The sequence below is a fragment of the Ixodes scapularis genome, unplaced genomic scaffold (genome assembly GCF_016920785.2).
Source record: "Ixodes scapularis isolate PalLabHiFi unplaced genomic scaffold, ASM1692078v2 PGA_scaffold5__190_contigs__length_132052651, whole genome shotgun sequence".
Classification (NCBI taxonomy): Eukaryota; Metazoa; Arthropoda; class Arachnida; order Ixodida; family Ixodidae; genus Ixodes; species Ixodes scapularis.
The window spans coordinates 48504974-48529314 of NW_024609880.1; the positions used below are offsets into that span (position 1 = coordinate 48504974).

Here is a 24341-nt window from a genome sequence, read left to right on the forward strand (position 1 = left end):
GCTTTGTATCGCACCGTCAAAACTGTTGCTCATGGCAGACGACGATGAGTAGCTGACGGCACAAGAATAGCGCTACATCAGCGCTTCACTGCATGTAACAACCGGCCTTTGTACTCCCCGACAAAATAAGAACGGCAGGGCATCTCTCTCGGGTGCCCGGACTTCAGCACGCCCTCATGTCCTTCCTTTATGTTTGGCTACCCGTGCACGTATAGGGATTACTCACTGGACACCATATTTGTGGGTACTTTTTAGAGCGCATGCTCAGAACGAGCTCACATCAAGACCGGCAGTCTTGATGGTGCGGAATGCACGTTGCAAAAGAACTGTGGAAGCTCGCCATCAGCACGCGCTCAGCATTTGCGCACACAGCTATGACCGCCAGTGAATACTCCCTATAAGTCTCAGCAGGTACCGAAGCATTATCGATGGCAGGAAGCTCGCGCTCCAAGCGGGGCAACTGAAACACCTCCCTGCCTTTCTCATCGTGTTAGTTACCCCAGTTGGTGTTCTTTTTGCTTCTTCTTTTTTTTTTTTTTTTTTTTTTGTCTGGGAGTTTTAAATATTTGTTATTTATCGGATCACGATAATTTCATCGAGACGTTTTGCTTCCTGCCCTCGCCTTCCTTTTTGGCCATTTCTCGCAATCGCCCGGTTATTATGCACTCTCGCGTGCAGCACGTGCAGCGGAGGTCGCTGGGAGTGCGAAAAGGGCCAGTGTCCTGGAGTGTGCACAGTCTGGGGCGAGTCCCACTTCAGCACTTTCGATGGGCGCATCTTCGACTTCCGCGGAGACTGCGAGTTCATGCTGGCCAAAGGAAGACTGGACAAGGACACCCACTTCGAGGTGTCCTTCCAAGGAGTGCCCTGTGCCACGGGAGACACCATTTGCAAGAGGACCACCAAGATCGTGCTCCGTGAGTTGCAAGCGACAGATGTTCGTGTGGTGCGCTCTTAAGGCCGCGGATCACACTGCTGATACATTATACAAAAGACAGTCTTTAGACACTGCATGAGGCATGAGGCGCCTTTCTTCCTTGTATAGGGGTCTTGTCAGATTGGTCAGTAAAAAGAACTGTCTGGAAAGAAAGCTCAGTCGATGACAAAACTAAAGATATCTTAAGGCTAAAAAAAAAAAATAGCGCTTCGAAGTTTCAGCATGACGTTTCACGACGCCAAATGCTACAACGCAGTCATTACTACAACGCAGTCCTGTCAGCGATTATGAGGCTCGCAACATTTCACCACTTCGGGCGAAAACAATATATCTATTTCGAGTTCATTTCGACGTTGTCAAACTCTGTCACTCCGTTGCACTGTCTCAGGAGGCGAAGAAGTCATGACCCTCGGTGGCGTCAAGCCACTTCCGGCCGTCAGGTTCGGCGCTGGTCACATTGTCCGCGAGACTACGCTTCAGGCGACGGTCTTCACCAACATGGGCCTCGTCATACAGTGGGACAAAGCAACACGTCTCTCGATCATCCTCCAACCAGCTTGGAAGGGAAGGGTGAGTGGCGCCATCGATACTCAACCGAAAATTTCTCGTTTAGGTATTATAAAATTACACAAACACGCGCACTTTAATGGGATATCTTTACACGAGAACCCTGCACTGACCTTGTTTGGTCGTGTTGGTGTTGGTCACCCCCTAGCACGAGGCTATGGGAGAAAGTGTCAGCAACGGAGCGCAGCTGTTGGTTTGACGGCATAGCACACTTGAGCAATGGCGTTGCATCGCGCGGAGTGTGAAGAAGGGGGGAAAGAGGGGGGGGGGGTGGTTAGGGCGTGGGCTAACACTTTCTTCTCCCCCTTCCCTTTCCGCTACGTAGGAGCGTAGGAACTGCGTATTAGCGCTATCACACATTCATTGCACTGGACGGAAAATCTGAGCCAGGCGATTTTCATACGTAGACACGAATGACACAAGCATGTCCGCGGTCCAGGTTAAAGGATGTAAGCAGTTGATGAGCTAACATGTCGCGTGTAGTGCGAACAGCGAACGCTAGGTGATTTTTTTTTAGAGCGCAGCTCTTAGGCGCCCGTTTCCGGCTTGAGCGGCGTCGGCGTCGCCGTCGGCGTAACCGCGCGGTGCATTACGGGTAAATTTCCCCGCTAAATCTAGCGGAAAAATTTCCCCGCTAAATCTAGCGGAAAAATTTCCCCGCTAAATCTAGCCGAAAAATTTCCCCGCTAAATCTAGCGGAAAAATTTCCCCGCTAAATCTAGCGGAATAATTTCCCCGCTAAATCTAGCGGAAAAATTTCCCCGCTGTCTAGCGGAAAGATTTCCCCGCTAAATCTAGCGGAAAGATTTCCCCGCTAAATCTAGCGGAAAAATTTCCCCGCTAAATCTATCGGAAAAACGTCCCCGCTGAATCTAACGGAAAAATTTCCCCGCTAAATCTAGCGGAAACATTTCCCCGCTAAATCTAGAGAGAAAATTTTCCCGCTAAATCTAGCCGAAAAATTTCCCCGCTAAATCTAGCGGAAAAATTTCTCTTGAGGTCAGGTGACCCCCCGAGGTCACGTGACCTGGGGGTGTCACGTGACCTCGGGGGGTCACCTGACCTCAAGAGAAATTTTTCCGCTAGATTTTTCGCGCTTTCCCCCACGTGACCTTGGCGAGGGGGTCATGTGACCCCTCCAAGGTCACGTGACCACCCCTCCCCCCCCCCCCGATAACACGTGAACCTCAGTACCCTTCCCTCCTCCTCCTCAAGAGCTGCGCTCTAATTCGGCGTTACAGGGAGTTGTAAACAGCTTTCATTTTTATTTCTTTCAGTTCTAGGGGCTCGTTCGGCGACTCGAAGGGGATTGACCTCTTGTGACGGTACATAGCAAAGTGCATGTTCCCATGGCTTCCTTGTTTTGGCAGGTGAAAGGACTGTGCGGCAACTTCGACGGCAATCAGATGGACGACTTCGAGACTCCGTCCGGCGGGATGAGCGAGGGCGACGCCCGCGTCTTCGGGGACAGCTGGAAACTTCGAGAGGCGTGCCCGGCCACCAAGGAGCCCGAGGATGTGTGCGAGCAGAAGCCCCACAGAAAGACGTGGGCCGTGCAGAAGTGCGAGGTGCTCAAGTCCCCGCTTTTCGAGCCTTGCCACTCGGAAGTCAGTCTCGAACCCTATTACGAAAGGTAACTCAGAATCTCTTAGCGTTTTGGTTTAAGTTATAGAGTGTGATTATGGTAGCCTTATACTTCAGTCTGTTTATTCAAAACGTGCCTCACAGAAAACCCTAGTGCAGTTGTCGTCGCACAGCTTAAGAAACAAAGAACGTGGCTTGTTCCCCGCAACTTATCATCTCTCTGCAGCTGAATAACAGGCTGAAGTTGAGCTAGTTGGTACATAATTTAGGTAAATGGTCAGCTAGAACGAGATGGGCAAACACAGACAGGGAGAAACAGAGACATGCACACCGCTGACTATCAACTAAGACTTTATATTTCTTCTTCATCACTGTGACCCACAAATTCACACCTAAAGTAATGCCAATGAATGACCCTAAATCCTTACAGTACACTACTAAATCAAAATACTGATTAAATAATATTAAATTAAAATTGAAACTAATTAATTACATTAAATTATTAATTATTACTTTTGGTCCAACCCACAGACCACCGCCGAAACATATCCCTCCTAGTCCCTTTCACGGCGCCGTGCCACACTGCAAAAACTGCCTCTGCAGCTAATGAGATTGTGGAAAGAGCCCATAAGAACAGCGAAAAACAAGCTAGTGACTAAACATGAGTATTGATCATGAGCCAGAATATGTGACGTTCTGAGTGAATACTCTGGAGCATGAGAGAACATCAAGTTATTAGCTAAACGATATTTGAGTCTTACTGCGAGCTCAATGAGACCAAAAGCCGGTTCACACACAAAGTCAGAGCTGAGTCAGCGCCACTGTCAGCGCAGCTGAGTTAGCGCTGCGTTGTGTGAATAGGCTAAAAAAAGGCGCTGTCACATACAGCGGAGCGGAGATCTAGAGCGCTGAATTGATAGTATAAAGACAGTGCTGTGTAAAGTCTCCTGACACTTGTTTTTACAAGTCACGACAACCTCTACAAATGGCAAAGGACACTCCGCTGGAACATATGGCGTCATTCAGTTCAGCCCTCTGGTGTGCGCCGCCATTCGCTTCCTAAACCTGCACCGTCACGAAGTCGGCGCTTCAAAAAGTGTCGCTACTTGTAGGAAGCTCTTATCTAGGAACTTTAGTGATGCACCCAAGGACGTTTGAATGCGGCTTGGGCGCATCTGTGAACGGACCTTCACTCTGTGTTCGCTCGTTTAGCTTTCTGAAACCACATCTCTATTTGCTTCTGTCACCATTGCGACGATCGCCGACGTTCGGCCGTCACACGAGTGCGAGATCTCTCTTTGTTGTTGGTCAGATGCGTGCAGGACGTCTGTGGATGCGACTCCGGCGGAGACTGCGAGTGCTTGTGCACCAACATTGCGGCCTACGCCCACGAGTGCGCGGCCCAAGGCGTCCCTGTCAAGTGGAGGTCGCAAACGCTGTGCCGTGAGTGCCGGAAATTGTCCATACCCCTTCGGATTCTCTGTGCTTCACACGAGGGATTTCAAGGACTGTGACAATAGCGAATATGCCGAAAAATCGCCTCCAATGCTATCATTTCTGACGCGTCTTTATGTGTTTTACGTGGAACTTAGACGCGATGTACAGGTTGTTAATTCCCGAGAGCTATTAGGGCGTAAAAACAAACTCGTGTAAATACACCAATAAACTAAGTGTAATGGAATTTTTCGCACAGGCGTTTTTATGCGGACAATTTATCACACTCAAATTTTATAAGTATAAGCTAAAAGAAAAAATAAAAAATGTTTTTTTTTTCTTTTTTTATATTTGGGGAGGAAAACGGCAAAATCCGTCTGGTTGATGCTGCTACTCACAGATGGCGCAACATAAATCAATCACGTGAAAAGTCTTCTTTGAGATGGATACCCGAAAGCAGATCCAGCAGATCCGAGTGTGCGTGATTTCATCTATGAGTATAGGAGCGTCAACCAGACAATTTTTGCCGTTTTCTTCTCTGCGCATAAAAAAAATAAAAAAATAAAAAAATACAGAACAGAGTATTTTCAAGCTTGAAGTTTTTCTTTTCCTGAAGCTCATAAAATTTGAGTATGATAAATGTACGACCAAAAGACACGGCTGTGAAAAGTTTTAATGCACGCCGTTCGTTGGTTTCTGTATTATATATTTTGTACTACCAAGTAGTGCTCGAGAACACCCCGTGTAAGCTGTAGGGAACGTTTCCCAGAAACAGAAAATTGGTTGGTTAATTCCTGGGTATTCTTTGTTTTTGTCTGTGTTAAAATGAAAGCCGTTTACAACTCCTTGTGACGCCGAGGGCAGCTCTTGAGGACGAGGAAGGAAGGGTACTGAGGGGAGGGTATACCCCTCCTCCCTCCTCCTCGCCTCCTCTTCCTGCGTGCTACTCGTCCCTCCGAGCGGCGTCGATGTAACCGTGAGGTCACGTGACCCTCGTGACGTCGCGCGATCCTCGTGACCTCACGGGGGTCACGTGACGTTACCGGGGCCACGTGGCCTCATGGGGGTCAGGTGATTTCACGGGGGTCACGTGACGTCACCGGAGTTACGTGATTGGCGGGGGTCACGTGACCTCACGGTTACGCCGACGGCGACGTTGCTCGAGCCAGAAACGGGCGCCGAAGAGCTGCGCTCTGAAAAAAGGTATTGTAACATGGTGAATTAAAGTGCAGAAGTACTGGGGTAGCCGGAAGAACTATGCAGACAGTAAAGCGCTACAGCATTAATACATCGACACACTTTTTGGTAAAATGTAAAACAACGATTTTGGACAGGTCGTCATTTGGTAACGCTAGCTGCTCGAGCGTTTTTATGGTAGCGTTAGGATACACGCCTTCACAAAACTTGTTATAGGATGTATCAGTGCAATAAAATGCCTGCTGGCGCACATAAGCTGAAACGTCAAACGGTACACTTGCCGCGAAAGATCTCCGATTTCTCATCCGCGGTCACTGGTGGTTGAAGCTCTTCAGCGACCCTCAGATCGACACGAAATGAATAGTCGTCTATGGGAAAACTCTATTGCAATCTGATTCGTTTCGTCTCTATTCTGTCCGTTGTTCCCGCCTCAAACAGCTATTCAGTGCGACACCGAGTGCTCCGAATACGACGCCTGCATGCCCGGATGTCCCCCCAAGACTTGCGAAACGCTCAGCGTGTCCGGAAGACTGGAGGAACTCTGCGGCAACGGGACCACGTGCCAGGAGGGATGCAGGCCCAAGCCCTGTCCCCCCGGCTACGTGTTCGACAACGAACGAGACATGAACTGCGTGCGCGAAGCGCACTGCAAGGTGCCCTGCAAGGAGATCTACGGGAAGCTCTACCTGGAAGGAGAACGCATCACAGACGAGAGGATTGCCGAGCCTTGCGAATCCTGGTGAGGGCACTCTCACTCGCACCACTCTCAGTTCTCCTTCAGGCTGTCCAGTCACTCTGCTCGTACATCGTACAAAAGATAAGGTGTTCCCTGCAGACATGATGAGAGAATCGTCTGCGTACATTCTTCAATCATGACGCGTGTTCGAATCCCTGTTTGCCTCATATGTTCGTATGCTTCGAGCTTTTTTGCAGATCGTTTTTGTATGACCATTGTGACCGTCACACAAGGGAGAAACATGCCTCAGGCGGAGTTTGCAGATTGTCTTTCGTATGATGGGGGGTATTAGCTGTTTTACCTTATTGCGTATCATAGATTTCCAGGTGGCATTAGAGATTAAAAATTTTTAGGGAACTGTTTTTGCACATCTGATACTGTTCGATGGGCCGTCCGGTACGAACTGCGCATGTAGGAGTCTTCTGCCATAGCGCATGCGCAGTTCGTACTGGAGGGCCCATCGTACCGTATCGGATGTGCAAAAACGTTTCCCTAAAACTCTCTATTATAGTTATGAGTGGCCACCGTACGTTAAATACTTAATGATTATGGTCTGCGAACCACTGGGCCTCCGTCCACATGTATACGTTTTGACTTATTTGTCGGTCGCAACAGCTTCTGCCAGGGCGGCTCCCTCGTGTGCAAGGGCCATCCATGTCCGAACACGGAGACTCCGCCGACCATCGACTGCAGCTCTAGTGGATGGACGCCTTGGCTCAATCCCCCGGCAAAGGCTTCTGGAGACTTCGCACTCTTGGGAGATCCGAAGTTCGCGTCTCTGTACAGTGGCTACTGCGGACCTCGGAGCGTCGTGGACATAGAGTGCCGCGTCACTCCCTCGGGAGTTGCTGCCATGAAGGCGGGACAAAGCGTCACTTGCGAACTGCCCCGGGGACTGGCGTGTTACCACAGGGACCAGGCCGAGGGGACTTGCCTCGATTACGAAGTTCGACTATTGTGCGACTGTGGTGAGTGGATCGGGGGGGTTACCTTTTATAGAAAAGCTAAAGTGGTTCTTGAAAACATTTTTTTTTTTCTCAAATAAATCACCCTTTTAGTTTCCCTTTAAGGCTTTTTTTACTGAATGAACGAGTCGTGTTTTCGAGGCGAGATTCAGTATCAACCCCCGACCATTGCAATCCCTCACTATTGCATTGCAACATTACCATAATCTCCTGATCTTTTGAGCAGTAAAAGTGCTCTTTGAAGTTCAGTCATGATTAAGAGACACCGGTGCACTTGTTTGCGGCAATCAGCTTTCGAGGTGCACGTATTTTACATGCATAAAACAGTTCTGTCCCAGTTCATCAAGAAGCAGAACAACGCAGAGCCAGAGAGCAATTATTCGAGCGCGATCATTTTTAGAGAAATGTTGACGCTGGACGTCGCACATTTCTTTGCCACACATATCTACTCCTCGTGCGCAATTGACGATGGCATTCTTTACGTTCGATGCCGCGGACACATCCTACTTGAAGATTGTTTTGTTTTCCATCAGAATATATGCTGCACACCTAATAACAACATTTTCATTCGACAGTACGCGCAACAATTAAAATGTTCTTCTCGGCTATTGGCATCCAGAATGGCACTCATTAGTTCTCAGGTTATACGGGACGGCATGTTGTGTATTTCGGTGGCCGGGCGGACTTTAATTGTCTGCCCATTATCTAACCCGCACTGCAATGGCTTTAATTTTTACCGTCAATATAGTTTTTAAAGTGCCATGAAATGGCCTTAGTCTCGGGGAAATCTACTATGAAGAACTATAATTTTTTTTTCGGGCGTTTGACGTGGTAATCTATTATGCCATTAAAACTCACGAAAGCTGCAGCTTGATCCAACTGTAGGGGATGCTACTATGTTGTTGTTTTTTTTAATTCGTGTAGTATTTACATTTTTGCTTATCATAATGTTTACACGAACACCGACATTAAAAATCAGATAAATTAAAAAGAGAAACCGTCCAGGTGATCCAAATCTTTATGTTCACACTCGGCAGATTCATCCGACAACGGAATTACGACCACGGCAACAACTACCACGGACCGCTCTAGGATAGGAGGAGGCTCGTCAGAGACAACCACAGCGACCTTCACGCACTACATGAACGACAAGCAAACCACAAGCGTTGACGATGGCGGACGAGGGCAGAGACCGACCGAAGCGCCTTCAGTATTGTGCGTTCCTCACTGGACCGACTTCTACAACACCGATAGCCCGGACATCGGCGACGGAGACGTGGAGGCCCTCGAAGACATCAGAAAGGATTACGCCGTCTGTGATGGCGGCCCGATCGGGGATGTAGAGTGCAAGGCGACTGTGGGCGGAAAGTTTGTGGACTACAGGGAAACGGAAGACGTGGGCGTCAAGTGCTCCAAGGACACCGGTCTGGTCTGTCTCAACTGGCTTCAGTCGAAGGGAAAAGTCTGCCAGGACTACGCAGTGCGCTTCTTCTGCCAGTGCGGTGAGTTCGCTTTTTCCGAGTGACCGCCATTGCTGTGGTTCTTTTGAGCCCACCTTGCGAAAGAAGCTTAATATCAGGTGTTGTATACACCTCAGACGATAGGTTACTCTGCCAACCATAGAGTTATTATAATGTACGCTAGAGGTTCAACTGGCGCTAGTGTCTATGCGACTTCCGTGACGCAAATTGAAGCAGACAGCAACCAGTCTACTTTTGCGCTGCTCCTGTGCATTCCTATGGGAAAATGCGCGTGCATTCTGTTTCTTTGCCGGAAAATAACACGGAACACTTTGGTTATTTGGATCGTACCGAATAGTATACACCTTGATTAACACTGTAAAAGTGTAATTGCTTTAGTTAGCGCATTTTTCTTCATCAGTGAACGATGTTTAACTTCGCTACATTTCAGTCCAAAACGTGTGTTCCGCAGCAGGTGTGTGAAAACAAACGACGATTCAAAGCAAAATTACAATCGAAAGGAATATAGAGTGTGTTCAAGGCTCGCCAGCATTCGGGTGACGCTTTTATATAGTGATAATATGCCAGTCCTGTCACTATATGAAAATGACCCCGTCGTGCATGAGCGGATAAAAACATTCAAACCGTAGAGAATAAAGTCCGTAGGTTATGAAAGATGTCTCTTCGTATTGTTTTTTGTGCCGGGCAGCTTTTATCGGGCACTTGGGCTCAAAGATTTCGAGCATGCGGGTGATATTTTGAACGTAGAACGAATATCATCTTCGCTCAGAGCAGAAAGAATAAAGCGGTACTTACTTATTTAAAATCGGAATAGATTACGTGGCCTTCAATTTATTTTGATCGTACATGCACAGGTATTTACTGATCCAGTGTTACTGCGTAGTTCTTGCCGTCTCCCTGAATTTCCAGATGTTTTTTCGTTCGTTTGTCACGTGTATCCCTCATGCTGAAAAGCGCCGACGTCGTGTTCGCGCTAACAGTGTCCGACGGTGCACATAAATACACGTACGAAGCCGTTTTAGCACCGTTTTTAATGCGATAAATTTGAAAGAAAAACGCCGTAACTGACCAATTTTTTCGTCGGCCTGACTGAGAAATGTTCTAAGCTACCTAGTACGTTCGAATTATTTGCGATATTTGCTCTTATGATCGAGCGCAGGGAGAAAATGCACTCACTTTTTCCCATAGGAATGCATTACCGGAAGCCAATTTTGGACTGGTTGCTGTCTGCTTCAATTTGCGTCAGCACACTAGCGCCACTTGAACCTCTAGCGTACATTATAATAACTCTATGCTGCCAATATCTTGTGATATTGACTGAGTATGAAGGATTCTATGCATATTCTTTAAGGTTCACCAAAGTGTTTTTAGATCATCGTTTTATGATAATAACTCAGTCTACACGCTCTAAGCATACAAAAAAAAAATAATAAATTACATTCATGCACGGCCGATTTGCATAATAAAAAAAAAAGCGATCAAAGATAGCGACACTTACCGTTGTCGCAGAATGACAGATGGCGCTACCGAACTTTGGTGAATATGGTCCAACGACGGACGGCGCTTGTCGGCCACTCGCGAGCGATGGGTTCCCGCGTGGACAAGCGGCCGACCAATCCCGCTCGTCCACGCGGGAGCCCATCACTCGCGAGTGGCTGACAAGCGCCGTCCGTCGTTCGAGCATATTCACCAAAGTTCGGTAGTGCCGTCTGCCATTCCGCGACAACGGTGAGTGTCGCTATCTTTGATGGCTTTTTTATTATATATTTGGCCACGCCTGAATGTAATTTCGTGTTTTTCAGAATGCTTAGATCTCGTAGACTGTGTTGTGACAATAAAACGATGGTCTAAAAAAAAAAACGCATCTCCACGTGGTGAATGATGTTGATTGGGGCGAAGCTCTGGTGGTGCTTGTCTGCGTAGACGCTGAGCCGCAGCATGCCGAGCCTTTCGTTCGTTTTCATCCATGTCAGAAAGAGAATGTGTGGTATGGAACGTGGTTATATGCGCATTTGGCCACAGCGCCCTCTCGTCTATAAACGTTGAGTCAATGCATGCAAAGTTTAACGCGATTATATACGCATTTGACCGCAGCGCCATCTCCTGTATAGACGTTGAGCGGCTGCATGCAACGTTTCATCCCTGACATCCCCAGCTCTTGAGTTACCACCACATCTCAGAGCCCCCTACTCGTCCCGCAGTCGTGGCCGAGTGGTTAAGGCGATGGACTAGAAATCCACAGGTTCGATCCTGTCGACTGCGCAAACATTTCTTCTTTTTTTCCATCATTTTCTTTTCGCCCTCCACGACCACGTGAGCACGTGAGCTCACGAGCACGATCACGAGCACCAGCAAGATTGATGTGAGCACGGACGCCGGACAGACAAGGCTAGACCCCCTAAGGAGCTTCGCCCCTAAAACACTTCGGTGCCCCTCTAAGGGCACCAAGGACACGCAGACATCTATAGAAACGCAAGCATCTGAATTTGCAATCGTTCGTCATCGTTTTGTTTCCTACTTTGCACTCAGCTATTCATATTCCAAGTTTGTTCAAACATTCGTAAAGGAGGATGCCTCGATGTACAGGGTGTCACAAAAGAAAATTTACACGGTCTTTTTCACCGCAAAAATAAACTAGGCATCGCCGAACGCTCATTCTCCGCCCAAAGGTAGAGCTAGAGGTCACAACCAGATGCCAAAGTTTCAGCCCGATCCGATAACTCAATCAAAAGTTATAAGTGATTTTCTGAAAATTTCAATGGGAAAATGGAGCCCATTTTCGCCCGTTTTCGGTTTCTGGTGCCATAGAGCCCCATGTGTTTGAAAACGCCGTCGGCCGCCATTTTTCCATTGAAAATTTCAGAAAATCACTTATAACTTTTGATTAAGTTATCGAATCGGGCTGAAACTTTGGCATCTGATTGTGACCTCTAGCTCTACCTTTGGGGGGAGAATGAGCGTTCGGCGACGCCTAGTTTATTTTTGCGGTAAAAAAGAACGTGTAAATTTTCATTTGTGACACCCTGTACTTACACGTAAGGGCATTGCTACTAGGGGCGAGCTTCCTTGCGCCGCACGCGCCGAGCGAGCAAAGATAGTGGTGATAGCTTGCAGCGCACTAAGAAGCGCACTGTCGAATCTTGGGGAGCGCCGAGCGAAGGGCGTAAACGCATCGGAGTAGGCCACGCACCCTCGTCCCGAGGCTCACTTCCAGGCATGGCAGCCTGTACCACGAGCCACGCGCTCCTCTGTTCGCATTTCATTTTTTCCCGAGAGTACAACTCAGATTAAGCGGCCTGGCCACCGATCTCTAATACAGAATTACTTCGCGAAAACGTATAGGGAGTATTCACTGGGCGGCCATATCCGTGTGCGCTGCTGCTGAGCGCGTGCTGACGGCGAGCTTCCGCAGTCCTTTTGGAGCGTGCATTTAGCACCGTCAAGGTTGCCGGTCTTAGCAGGCTATTAATGTGAGCTTGTTCTGAGTATGCGCTGTAAACATCGCCCTCAAATGTGGCGTCCAGTGAATACCTCCTATGGCCTTCTGCGTTCTGCTTCTGCAGTGCTCTTATTTCGTGTTGAACACAGAGAAACAAACGTTAGGTTATGCTGAAGTTTTTTTTTTATGTTTGTTTTTAGGAAATACCCAGCAAGGGATGACAACGGAAGCAATAGGTGAGTGTTCAACATTTTAGTAAATTTTAATTTCAAAGGTACGCCCCATGAATGTTTAAACAGAGGGGTGTTGGGTTACTCAGAAACAGCGATACATCTCTGCTGCAGAGGACAAATTTGGCCAGGGCCGTGCCACTACAAACCTGACGTGTCTGTGGCTCACCACGCAATAACTGCTAGGTAAACAGGAGAACGCCAGTGTGACTGTCATTTATATTAAAAAAATGAGGGGTGGCACTAAGACTCATAATTAATTATTCCCTGTCTACAGGGCAATATTTCACTCCAAATGTTTCAGAGCTGCCGCTTGTCAAACCACGATCACTGGATGGCAGCACGTTTGCTGCGATGATCTAGCAACCGTGGTTAAACAAAGCCGCCAAACTCACGAAAATTGCAAAACCATATAAATATTTTGAACAATGCACAAGAAACCATGATGAATTATACCTGAGCTTGTGGTCAGAAAAGTAAAACATAAAAATAGTTGAGACAGAAAGATGAACGAGGCTGCATCTTGACTAAGACTGTTTGATGTTTGCCTTTTTCTACCACAGTTTCAGGTGTAATTCATTATGCTTAACCTTTATCAGCTCGCCCTGCACGCTTACTAATGTTTTTCCCGCCAATGCACAAAACTCTAGACATGGCTGCTACAGAATTGTCATGTTGTATCTTGCCCATGTGAGACGTAAAACAAGCTTGTGGATCATTCTTTAATGTTGGCAGTTCACGGAAAGCTGCCCATGTCTGACAGAGGTTTGACTGCATTCAGTTTAAAGCCTACGTATAATTTAAGTAATTCAAAAGATAAAAAAAATTAAAACCTACAAAAAGAAAAGCAAACAAAGGTAGATCCGATTTGCTTCGGTTTTGTTTAGTTTGATTGAGATGTAAAGCAAGGAAACAACACAGCTACAAACGTCCTATTTCACACGTGAGCAGCTTTTAATTGGAAAGCATTAACTGGTCTCATGGAGCAAGCCGCGCCAAACGGCACCTTAAATCCTCTCTCCAAATGAAGCCAGCTCCCAGCTATGAAACCAGGCGAAAAGTTAGCCAACGGCACCTAAATTCCCCGACCCCAAAGGAGTGGGCTAAAACTGATGGATTTTCGGCTTCGGTCCCATTGGCCGGCGCGCGTCGACGAGGCACCCATTGGCCGCTGCGCGTCAGTTTCCAAGACCGCTCACCCCATGGCGCTGCGTGTCCGTCAGCGCGCCGCTCGTCCAAGGTTAGTGCGGCCAGGAGAGCGCACGCGCCGACCGGTGACGAAAAGTACGCAGCAGACGAAACAAGGGAGCGGACGAGCGGCGTGCATGGTTTCGCATTCACAACTCATAAGAAGTGCTTAGGTGTACCTCGAGCCTTTTATTTCTTTGGTTGTTTTATTAACCTCTAGTCGGCACAGGCTTTATTTTGCATCAAACGCTAAGTGCTCGGCAGGCTGAAAGCTATATATTGGGTCTCAAGCAATAGGCTCCAAATTACGCGCACTGAAATTCTTCTAACTGGCCGACGAAGCTTATCGTTCCAGATTTTGTGTTCCTCAGACTCTCATATTATAATTTATATTTTAATTTTATCAGTGCCGAACAAACTTTTAAATACACCCCCCCCCCCCCTCCTTCCCCGGCAACATCATGCTGCAACCACGCCGAAGGAATCGCAGTTCACCCAGACTCTACATTTCCCGAACTACACTGGCCCTTTCATTCGAACAACTCGCCTTTGTTTTATTTTGCTGTTGACCAGAGTGTCATCTTAAAACCACTTGGCTTTTAAGTTAGCTGTTTATACACGACCTGAGTTCAACACTACGCAGCTGTTTCAGTCCAAACTCAACGTTAATATATGTTTTCCTGGCCTTGCTTACGATTTAGTTCCTTCTCGGGAACCGGGCGATGGGACTGAGACCGGTACGAGCGGCGGTGCTGCCTGCATTCCCGGATGGTCTCCGTTCTTCGACTTCGACAACCCCAGCAGCGGAGAGGGGGACATCGAGTCTCCAGACGACTACGCGGAAAAGTACGGCATCACGTTCACAACTTTGTATGCGTTTAATTCTGCACTGACAAGACGTAATCTCCGTTTGAGTAGATATACCACCTTCGTACGAGTTCGCAAGGCAGCGAAACATCCTTGAATGTAATATATTAAAAGCGGCGTTGTACGAAACGGCGGATCGCGTTCCTTGTAGGAGAAACGAAGGAACGTCACCGTTCCATCTGCGTCGTTGGAACATGAACGGAAACTCGTCGTGACGTCAAAAGGAGCGGCGTTCCCTTTTTTTTTATCTGCAATTTTATCCGAATTTAGTAGGTACTTAAGCTTCTTGTTATCGACTATTCTAACCTGCGACTCTAAGGGGTAGGAAAATGTCCAAGAGATAGTCGAGATTAAAAAAAGAACTGGAACAGATGTGATCATGGTGACTTGATAGTTCGATGCGGATATTTTCACTTGCTCGCTATATTTTATCTACGTATTATCCAGTACGATGTAACGACCCGTTGCAATCTTAGAAACGTATCGGAAACGCGTTCCTTTCGAACCTTTCCCACCTGTACCAGGAACTCGTTCAAAGATTGAAAAGGAACGAGGAACAAGCTTTCGTTCCTGTTCTAGAAGAACTTGTGCACTACTGATTGAAAGGACTTTTCGCGTTGTATAGACGTTGGCAAGTACGGCCGCTGGGCGTCACCATCTTGCTGCCCGTATGGGTAGATCGTATGATGGTCAAGCGTTACTGAGCCGTATCTACAGTTTCTAGACTGGCGCCCAAACCAGTGATGCTCTATACTACGTCCGAGAATTCCATTTTTTTTTTTCAGTACAAAAATTTTCTACTTGAGGTACTTTTTCCCTGGAAATTTTTAAAAATACCCGGCATATTTCTCTACATTTTTTACATTTATTTTGCAGCAGCTGATTTCTGTGGTCATGCAGGCCACTTTTTGCGCATTTTACCACAACATCCAAGTGAAACCGCACGTTTATAGATAAGAAAATGTTACTGTTCAGTTTATATTTTTATTAACCGAACCTTTAGACGCGGCCGCTTCGCTGCATCTAGGCATCGTTCGGACTCCTCTCCTTCACTCCGCGAGTTTCTCACTATCTCTTCTTAAAACGTTTGGACCACAAAACGTTTTTTAAAAATATTTATTTAGTTCTTCCTAAAGCTTTTCCCGAATTCCCCTCGTTAATCCGTAAAATTCCCTGCAATCGTGTTGAAATTCCCATTTATATTTCAACCGAAATTGAGTCCGGAAATTTCCTGAAGAGGAAAAAATTCCCTCCGTGAAACGTCACTGGGCCAAACAAAGCGTTTTTCATCCACGGTGGCCAGACTAGCTCTCGAAAACATGGCTGCTCGCAAACATCTATAGATATCGATTTTCTTGCCGCGATCCAGTTTTGTTTAAGTTTCTTGTTCTGTATATTCTAGTGCCATAATTATTTGCTTCAATTGTAGATGTCAAGAACGTGCCAACAGGGGTCTAAGGCGTTGTAGGCACCTTCGCTTTTTGCCTGTCATACCGTACCGCAGACGGAAATAAAGAAAAAAAAAGTGTTCTGTAGAAAAATAAACATCCTCAGCACGTGACATCTCTTGAACATCCGCCTCTGTCTGACAAAACATAAAAAAACACCAAAACAATTTGTGCCACATTGTGGGGTTTGTTTTTCCGTGAAAACGTTGGGGGGGGGGGGGGGGGGGGGGGGGTTCGGTATTGACATTCGTTCGCTGTATCGATCCCCTAATCGCATTCATTTTCTCCCTGCGTGTTCCGCCTTGAAGTGGCAGCGATGGTAACTTGGATTCCTTGGTAACTGACCCTGTGAAAAGCAACACACTATTTCAAATAGAAAAACGCATATAACATGTCACAATGTTGAGGCTATTCAGTTTAAGATAATGTACGCATAATTGCGGGTTTTATCCCTGTTTAGCGGCGATTTAAGTGTCCAGACCGAAGGCCTTTAGTTTAGGGAATCGGCTAACCAGCGCCAACGAAAGTCCTTCGTCATGAATTAATTCATGTATTCATTTGTTTATTTTACGTAGTCATGAACAGCTGATGTTTTGGTAATGATGCGCAAACAATGAGGTTACAAATGAGCCAGGAGCAACTTAAAGGCTAGATCATTTCAAGACGTCAGTATTCGTCTATATTCGCTGCACCACGCTCGCACTCTCATACAAGCGTGTATGCGAGTCATGAGGGTAACTGAGATTATCAGACGAATAAAAATATTAGAAATTTTATAAAGGCTTTTTAATTGTCCGCGAAGCAGGGGTACAGATATATATATAGTTTCCTAAAATTAAATTAAGCGGAGCTAGACGTAACTTAATACCGAATTTTTGAGTGTTAAAACTCAACAAAACATGGATGGCTATGTCTGCTCGCTCCTATGGCACGTTTTCTTTAAAATCAGTCACCCGCTGAAAGAGGAAACAAACGCCTGTTTTTTGCTAAACCCGTGCAAACGCTACGTGTCTCTTTTTTCTCTCTGTAGATCTTGTAGCACGGACAACGTCAAAAAGATCGAATGTAAAGTCATAAATGACGAAGCGGGAACGGTGATTGACTGGACGCAAACGGGCGACAGTTACGTCACCTGTTCCAAGGAACAAGGACTGGAATGCTTGAACGACTACCAGGAACCTGGCAAGAACTGTCACAACTACAAGATTCGCGTCTTCTGTGACTGCCGTAAGTCTGGTCTGATGCTTTCTAGTAAGGTATTTGCAAGTAATATGCATCGTCCCCTCGCCCTCCTCTAAACAGACTCAATTTTGCCGGGTTGTTCAACCACTGACGTGGACAGTCGATGAGAAGGGAAGATTATCATGGTGGTGGAGTGGGTCGACAAGAGCCCGGCAGGTTCGTCGTTAGTCCAGGGACTAATGAGGGACCTGCCGGGTTTCGAAGCGTTTTTGGAGACTCTGGTCACCACAGAACATCCCTAATAAACTAAGAGCAATATGTTTTTTTTTTAGAGCGCAGCTCTTAGGCGTCCGTTCCCGACTTGAGCGGCGTCGCCGTCGCCGTCGGCGTCGGCGTAACCGCGAGTAACCCTCGTAACCTTCGTGAGGGTTACGAGGGTTACAAGGTTACTCTCACGAGGGTTACCCTCGTAACCCTCGTAACCCTCACGAGGGTTACGAGGCTTAGTTACCCTCAAAAGGGTTACCCTCACGAGGGTCACGAGAGTTATGAGAGTTACCCTCACGAGGGTTATGAGAGTTACCCTCACGAGGGTCACGAGAGTTACCCTCACGAGGGTTACTAGGGTTACCCTCACGAGGGTCACGAGAGTTACCCTCACGAGGGTCACGAGAGTTACCCTCACGAGGCTTACTAGGGTTACCCTCACGAGAGTCACGATGGTTACCCAGGTCACGTGACCCCCCTCCCAAGGTCACGTGACCCCCGTTGACGTCATCGCCACTGATGTCATCATCACTGATGACGTCATTAGTAACGTCACCGGCATCCGCATCGTCATCATCATCATCACTGATGACGTCACCAGTGACGTCATCAGTGACGCCACTGATGACGTTATCAGCATTGTCACGTGACCCCCCGCCACCCGAGGTCACTTGACCCAGAGCCTTTTATACTGGGAGAGTTCGGCGGTTCTTTGATCCAGCCGCCAGTCTGGCAGCACTGATCGAACAGTTTGGCAACTGTGCGCATCCGCCATGATGTGCCTTGCCATCTAGCTTGATTGCACCTTTGCATTTAATTGCATTATAATTATAACCTTAAATTGCAAGCTTCACCCTTGTTTGGTGTAAGGCTGGTGGCGGCTGATAAAACCCGTTTGCCCTACTGACTCGAGCCGGCAGTCGGCTCGCTAGAGTCCATGGAGCGAGAGACGACGATGAAAATGATCGTTCTGTGCTGCGCTCTGCCAGACGTTAGATGAAAAAGAAATGGGGGGCTGCAGTGCCGTTGGGTGCTCGAACAACGCGAAAAAGGGGTTCAGGATGTACCGGTTCCCGCAAGGAAAAGAAAACCGCGCAAGGCACAAGATCTGGGAAACCAAGAAGGGCTGACTGGAAGCCGAGTTCTCGATTGTGCGAGGTAAGTTTATGATTAACGTATGATTAACGTAACAAAATGCTTGATTTTTCGACTTTCTCCTTACGCCAACAAAAGCGCAAACCTACACGCGTATATATCGCATGTCAATGGGGACCCACTCGCCGGGAGGCACATCATGGCGGAAGCGGCGCCCGCTGAGTCCGCTAGACCTAGCGGGCCGTAAGCCCCTCCCACCCGCCGAACTCTCCCAGTATAAAAGGCTCTGACTTGACCCACCCCCAGTGCCCTTCCCTCCTCCTCAAGAGCTACGCTCTAATTCTGCGTTACAGGGAGTTGTAAACGGCTTTCATTTTTTTACCTACACTGTAGTATTTTGTATACAAAGTCAGGAAGAAGGGGTGTGGACACCTACTGAATAGTGTGAACACTTACAAAATACAGTCGATGGTTAGAAAACACTAAAACAAAAAATTATTAACTAGTCGTTATTATTGACAAAATAAAATAATCGGAACGCCTTTCAGCTGAACAGCGCACGGCTGTTCACCACCACGTTGGTGCACCCCAAACCCAAATTTCACCCGATCACTTATCGAAAAGATGTGCCACGAAATGAGGAGTTTGGAAAATCTAATATTATCGCATATATTTCGCATTTACAGCCGGCAACGCCACGCCGACGTCCGCCACAGGTTATCCAGAGCTGGAAGACACTAGCGCGCCTTCAGGAATGACAAGGGACACCGAGTTTTCGGAGCCTACAGAACCAGAGCCAAGAGACCAGGGCGACAGACCAATGTGCGGATGGACCGAATGGATGGACGTCGACGACCCCATGGCATCTACGAGGGATATGGGAGACTTCGAATCCCCGGATGTCCTAAGGGTGATGAATCATTTTACTTTGCCCTGGGGCGTTATCACTTATTCAGGAAAAAAAATTGAGCGACCGAGAGACCCTCTTCAGTTTGTTATCGGCTTTCGAGGCCCTTCTTTAGACGACTATGTGTGAGAATTACTAAAGACTTCTCATTAAGACTGAAAACTTGGTACAGATTTGCATTGCTTATCACCAGGCAGGGCCGTACCCAGAAAAAAATTTCGGGGGGGGGGGGGGGTTTTCGGGGACAACGGCGGCCATTTTGTCTTATTTTCGCCTATGAATCATGTGCATCGGTGGCATATAATGAAGAGTTATAGCAAACCGAAGAACCGGTCCCGGTTTGGTACCCGGTAGCCGACCGGTGCCACTGCGCGTGCGCAGAGGTGGAGATTAAAATCGGCTGGCTGCAAGTGCACCGACCAGGGCCGTACCCAGAAAAAAATTTCGGGGGGGGTCAGAACCCCCTAATCCCCCCCCCCCTGGTTACGGCCCTGTCACCAGGAATAAAAATATGCTCATGTAGCACGTACCGGAGCTATAGTCACGGACATTATCCCCCTGTGGTTAATCAGGTTGCTGCATTAGCCGATAAGAGCGCCGAGGAACGACTCACAAAGCAAGAAGTGCGAGCAAAAAAAGCCCCCCCCCCCCCTCCCCGTTTCCTAAGTAGCTAGTTAATACACACTCGCGCACGTATCCTTTGCTGCATAGACCTTACCAATAATCGCCTTATGTGCGCTGCCATCCTTGTCTGCTGGGCTGTGGAACGCCTTCTGAGCATGCGCAGTTGCTCTGCTACGTGATATATCAGACGCTGCGCATGCGTCTACAGCTCGGTGGCTCAGCATTTTTAGCCCGGTTGATAAACGCTGGAAAGGTCTATAGATATGAAGTACTTGCTTCATACGTTCCCCGATTCGGAGCTCATACGTTCACACATTCGGAGCTCGTGTCGCAGAAAAGCCAGCGTCGGCATTGTGACAGAAAAATCCTGATTGGTCGATAGGGTCGTGACGTCAAAACCACATGACCTCACGCGGGAATTTCAAACAACCCACAATGCTCACGTGAAACGTGACGTCACGCGTGGATTGAAAGCTATCAGAAAATGACATGTAATGCGAATTAAAGGTCGCCGCATGTCTCAAATAATTCCACTTTCTAAAGTTTTTTTTTTTTTTTTCATGAAGGAAGAAAATGAAAAAAAATTTAGGCGGGATTTGAACCCATGACCCTTCGGTTGCGAGCCAGACAGGCTACAGACTTGGCCACGCAGGCACTTTTTTTTTTTTATAAGTCATTCCCGGTGAACAGCACACAAGATACACAAAGAGCTCAAAGATTTAGTCCCGGTTAACCTCCTGCAGTCCGAAAAACGTTCTTGCTCGCGCCCTCACGAGTCCCGTTGCCCGGCCGCAATCAGCCCCTCGCGGGCCAGAAAGCGTGGGAGCCCTAGTTAGCCCCGCTCCTGTCCCCTCCGTTGCCGGGCGCGCCAGTCCCTGAGTTGTTTTGCCTCCAGTCTATGTTTTATGTGCTGCCATTCCTTTCCTTCGTGGCATTCCTCTCCCGCGGCAATCGAGAGGAGCCACCTCAGCCTTGACGTGAAGTAGTCCCATGTCGGCCTATGGCGCCGGGGTGATACTCCACCATGGCAGTGCGCGCAAACCAAATGGACGGTAGACCCAGCAGGACAATTGCTGGGGCTATACGTCCGAATTGTCGGCACCGTCGAGGTGCAAACACTTAAAGGTTAGTCACTCAATTTTAATATCCTGCCCAAATTCCACCCTGAGCTTGTCCCAGAAGAGGTACGCGTTTGAGCACTCGACGAAGTCGTGTTGTATCGTCACACTCGCGCCACACAGGTCGCGACCAGGCTAGCAGCCACGGTGGCTTGGTCTTGGAACGAGCGAGGGTCTATATGCCTAGCTATCGCGTTCCACTCTTAAAGGCAAATCTTAAGCGTCCTCCTGTAGTTTTTCCCCGGTACCTTCGACAAGAATGAAAGGAGCGTGAACATGAAAAGTCATGTCCCCTGGTTTCTCAAGCCCTTGAGGTGACACTTTACATCGACCCTGGATGGGCGAGTGCTGTTACTGTACCTAGCTCTCCGATACCTTCGCAGTCAAGGCACGGTAGCTGCGTGCTCCCGAACCTCAAGGACATCGAGTGCCGTGTCAAGTTCACGCACGAAGACTGGAAACAAAGTGGGCAGAGTTCCCTGTCCTGCGACGTCCGCAACGGGTTCCGCTGCTACAACAAGTTTCAACTGAACTCGCGTTGTTTCGACTACGAAGTGCGCCTGCTGTGCGCCTGTTCGGAAAGTAAGTCCTTTCTCACTGACAAACTTTGGCATTGGCTATTTCTCAAATTGTTCAATGCGGGTAGAAACTAGGGGAGACGAGGCGATGACGGTTCGCGGGGACGGCAAAGCACCGAGGTCTGGATGGAATCATTAGTGGGTAGACCCAAAACTTGCCGCCTTTGTCTTTCTACCCACTCTTCGCGCGGGTTCGAACGCCGAACGAGGTGTTCGGCGTTCGAACGCGCGTTCAGCGTTCGACCAAAGGCAGCGGAACACACCCGCCAATATTATTTTTAAATAAAATCTTCGCCCTAGAAATAACCACTTTATTAGCGGGTAAGTACAGCGTGTCCCAGGGGAAAAAAAATACAGTGTTTTTCTTCACCGCAAAAAATGAACTACGAATCACCGAACACTAAGATTCCGCCCAAATGTTGCGCTATCTGTCCGGACCAGACGCTCAAATTTCAGAACTAACCGCTATCTTATTAAAAAATTATAAGTGATTTTTTTAAACTTTTAAGGGTAAAATGCGGCACCTTTAGATGGTGTCATCCATATCCATGAAGTTCTGCGCTTCATCGGCTGCCATTTACCCAGTGATTTTTTTTTTTTATCGCTTAAAACTTGTGATGTAGTATTAATGGACGAAGAGTGTGTTGGGCTGGTTGAGCATCTACTTGCGGTAATTCTTATCTACCTTTTGCAAAAAGAAAAAAAAAGTTAGGTTTATATGTATATATTATTTTTTTTCTGCAGGCGAGACTACGACGACTGCCAAGCCTCCGTCAACCATCGTACAGGAAGAGAAAACAGGTATAAATTGCCATCGCATGAAACTGATGAGCCACGTTACGATAAATGAAGTTGTTCGAGCTGTGCTAATATAGGTTTTACACTTTATGGTTTCAGTGAATACGGAGCCTGAGGGTACCACATCTCCGACCACATCAACAGGTACGCCCTGCTTTTTCTTTTCTTCAATTGATACGATAAACGTTGTGAAGAATTCAAAGGAAATGAGAGAGACGTTACAATTGTCATCAATCAAGGAGAATCAGGCTTCGCAGTTGACACTCCTGTTACAAGAGGAAATCAGCTAAGTGACCGTCAAACTGGAAAATCAAATCTGGAAGTCCTGAAAACGAATTGAATCGCTCGCAAATGACAATGACAAGAAAAGACACACATTCGACAAGGATTGGCGCTAACTTCAAACTGATTTTATTGCAATGCAATACATAAATATTATTGATTTAATGCAATATTACAAGTCTAGTTGCTTCATGCGGGGCCTGTAATAGTTCCCCTGTCCCACGCGCATTTTATTTGTGCCAAAATTCAATCGAGGTAAAAAGGTACTTTTTCTTAAAATTTCTGTTGGAAAACGGTATTTTACACTGGCACGTGCGTAATATAAATTCCGGTGAATCTGTAATGTCGACACGGAAATTGTTCAACAAATGGGAGAACAGAAAATGCTCCAAAGGCAGCAACAGTGTGAACATTTCTGAGTTAATAATAGTAGTACACCCGTAACGTGGATGCTGACGGCGACGCGCCTAATTTGAAATGACAGCTTCTACCCCCAGTCTGGGCTGTGCTGTTATTGTTGAAACTTGAGTGGTTGGCGCACGCCGAAGGAGATGATTGGCCAGAAATCGAAGTGGTATTAAACATTTAAAAAAAAAATCGCTTAATATTTTATTTTGTTTAATGTAAATATTGTTCCCTGAGATTTCTTTTCTTTACTTTTATACACTTACACGTGGCGCTGACGTCACGTCGCTGTGGTGGCGCTGCTATCGGCACGGCGCATGCGCCGTGCCCGTACCTTGTGCGGAAACTGCGCGCTTGCCCACACCTCGTCGCGGCTTGTTCGTAAACAGCGCGTTGGCCTACTGGCGACGTGCGCGACCGAAAGCGTCGCTGTGGTCGGCCTTCCACGATTGGCCGAACCCTGACTATGTCGTCAGGAAAGGAATTATCTTCGACGGAAATAAGAGGAATGAAAGAACTTTAATTTTGACGGTGTTGGCAGTGTTGCTTTGTGAGCGCTATGATTTCAGGCTTTCACGTGCTCATTACAAACACCATCGAACTTGTTGTTCACAAGGTAATGACGTCACGAAAGGTAACCAAACGAGGGCGCCACCAAAATATCTCGCCGCTAATAGGATGCAGTTTACGAAGCGAAACGAGGAGCACGTGAACCAAAAACACTCGCTGCAAAACCCAGGGATCCTGGGCCGGTTTGCTCATCTTGCGGACGCGGCCGCGGCTGCGGCCAAGAGGGATTTTTCTGTCACGTCACCAACTCCATGGGGACAAGGAAGTACCTAGCGTCCCTGCCTAATGGCGGAGAAATCCGTATCGCTTCAAGCACAAACGCCTATTTTCGCTCGCAGGAACTGACTGCAGGGACTTTCAACTGAAGTCCAATTGACCGCCCCTTTATACTGGTAAGGTTACGGCCAGGGAGGGTAAATATGAGCCAAAATAAAGAAAAAAA

General features: G+C 47.5%; 1 protein-coding gene across 1 annotated transcript in view; it reads left to right on the forward strand.

Moving 5' to 3' along the window:
- LOC8052190 (hemocytin) overlaps window positions 1-24341 on the forward strand; it is a 166826-nt gene that overhangs the window by 42456 nt on the left and 100029 nt on the right. The window contains exons 17-30 of the mRNA XM_042294055.1: window positions 679-917; window positions 1326-1507; window positions 2875-3137; window positions 4401-4531; window positions 6158-6458; window positions 7071-7423; window positions 8458-8922; window positions 12541-12576; window positions 14460-14604; window positions 17104-17300; window positions 19304-19527; window positions 21650-21848; window positions 22589-22645; window positions 22742-22786. Coding sequence (XP_042149989.1) covers window positions 679-917; window positions 1326-1507; window positions 2875-3137; window positions 4401-4531; window positions 6158-6458; window positions 7071-7423; window positions 8458-8922; window positions 12541-12576; window positions 14460-14604; window positions 17104-17300; window positions 19304-19527; window positions 21650-21848; window positions 22589-22645; window positions 22742-22786 — 2837 coding nt within the window. The remainder of the gene's footprint in view (window positions 1-678; window positions 918-1325; window positions 1508-2874; window positions 3138-4400; window positions 4532-6157; window positions 6459-7070; window positions 7424-8457; window positions 8923-12540; window positions 12577-14459; window positions 14605-17103; window positions 17301-19303; window positions 19528-21649; window positions 21849-22588; window positions 22646-22741; window positions 22787-24341) is intronic.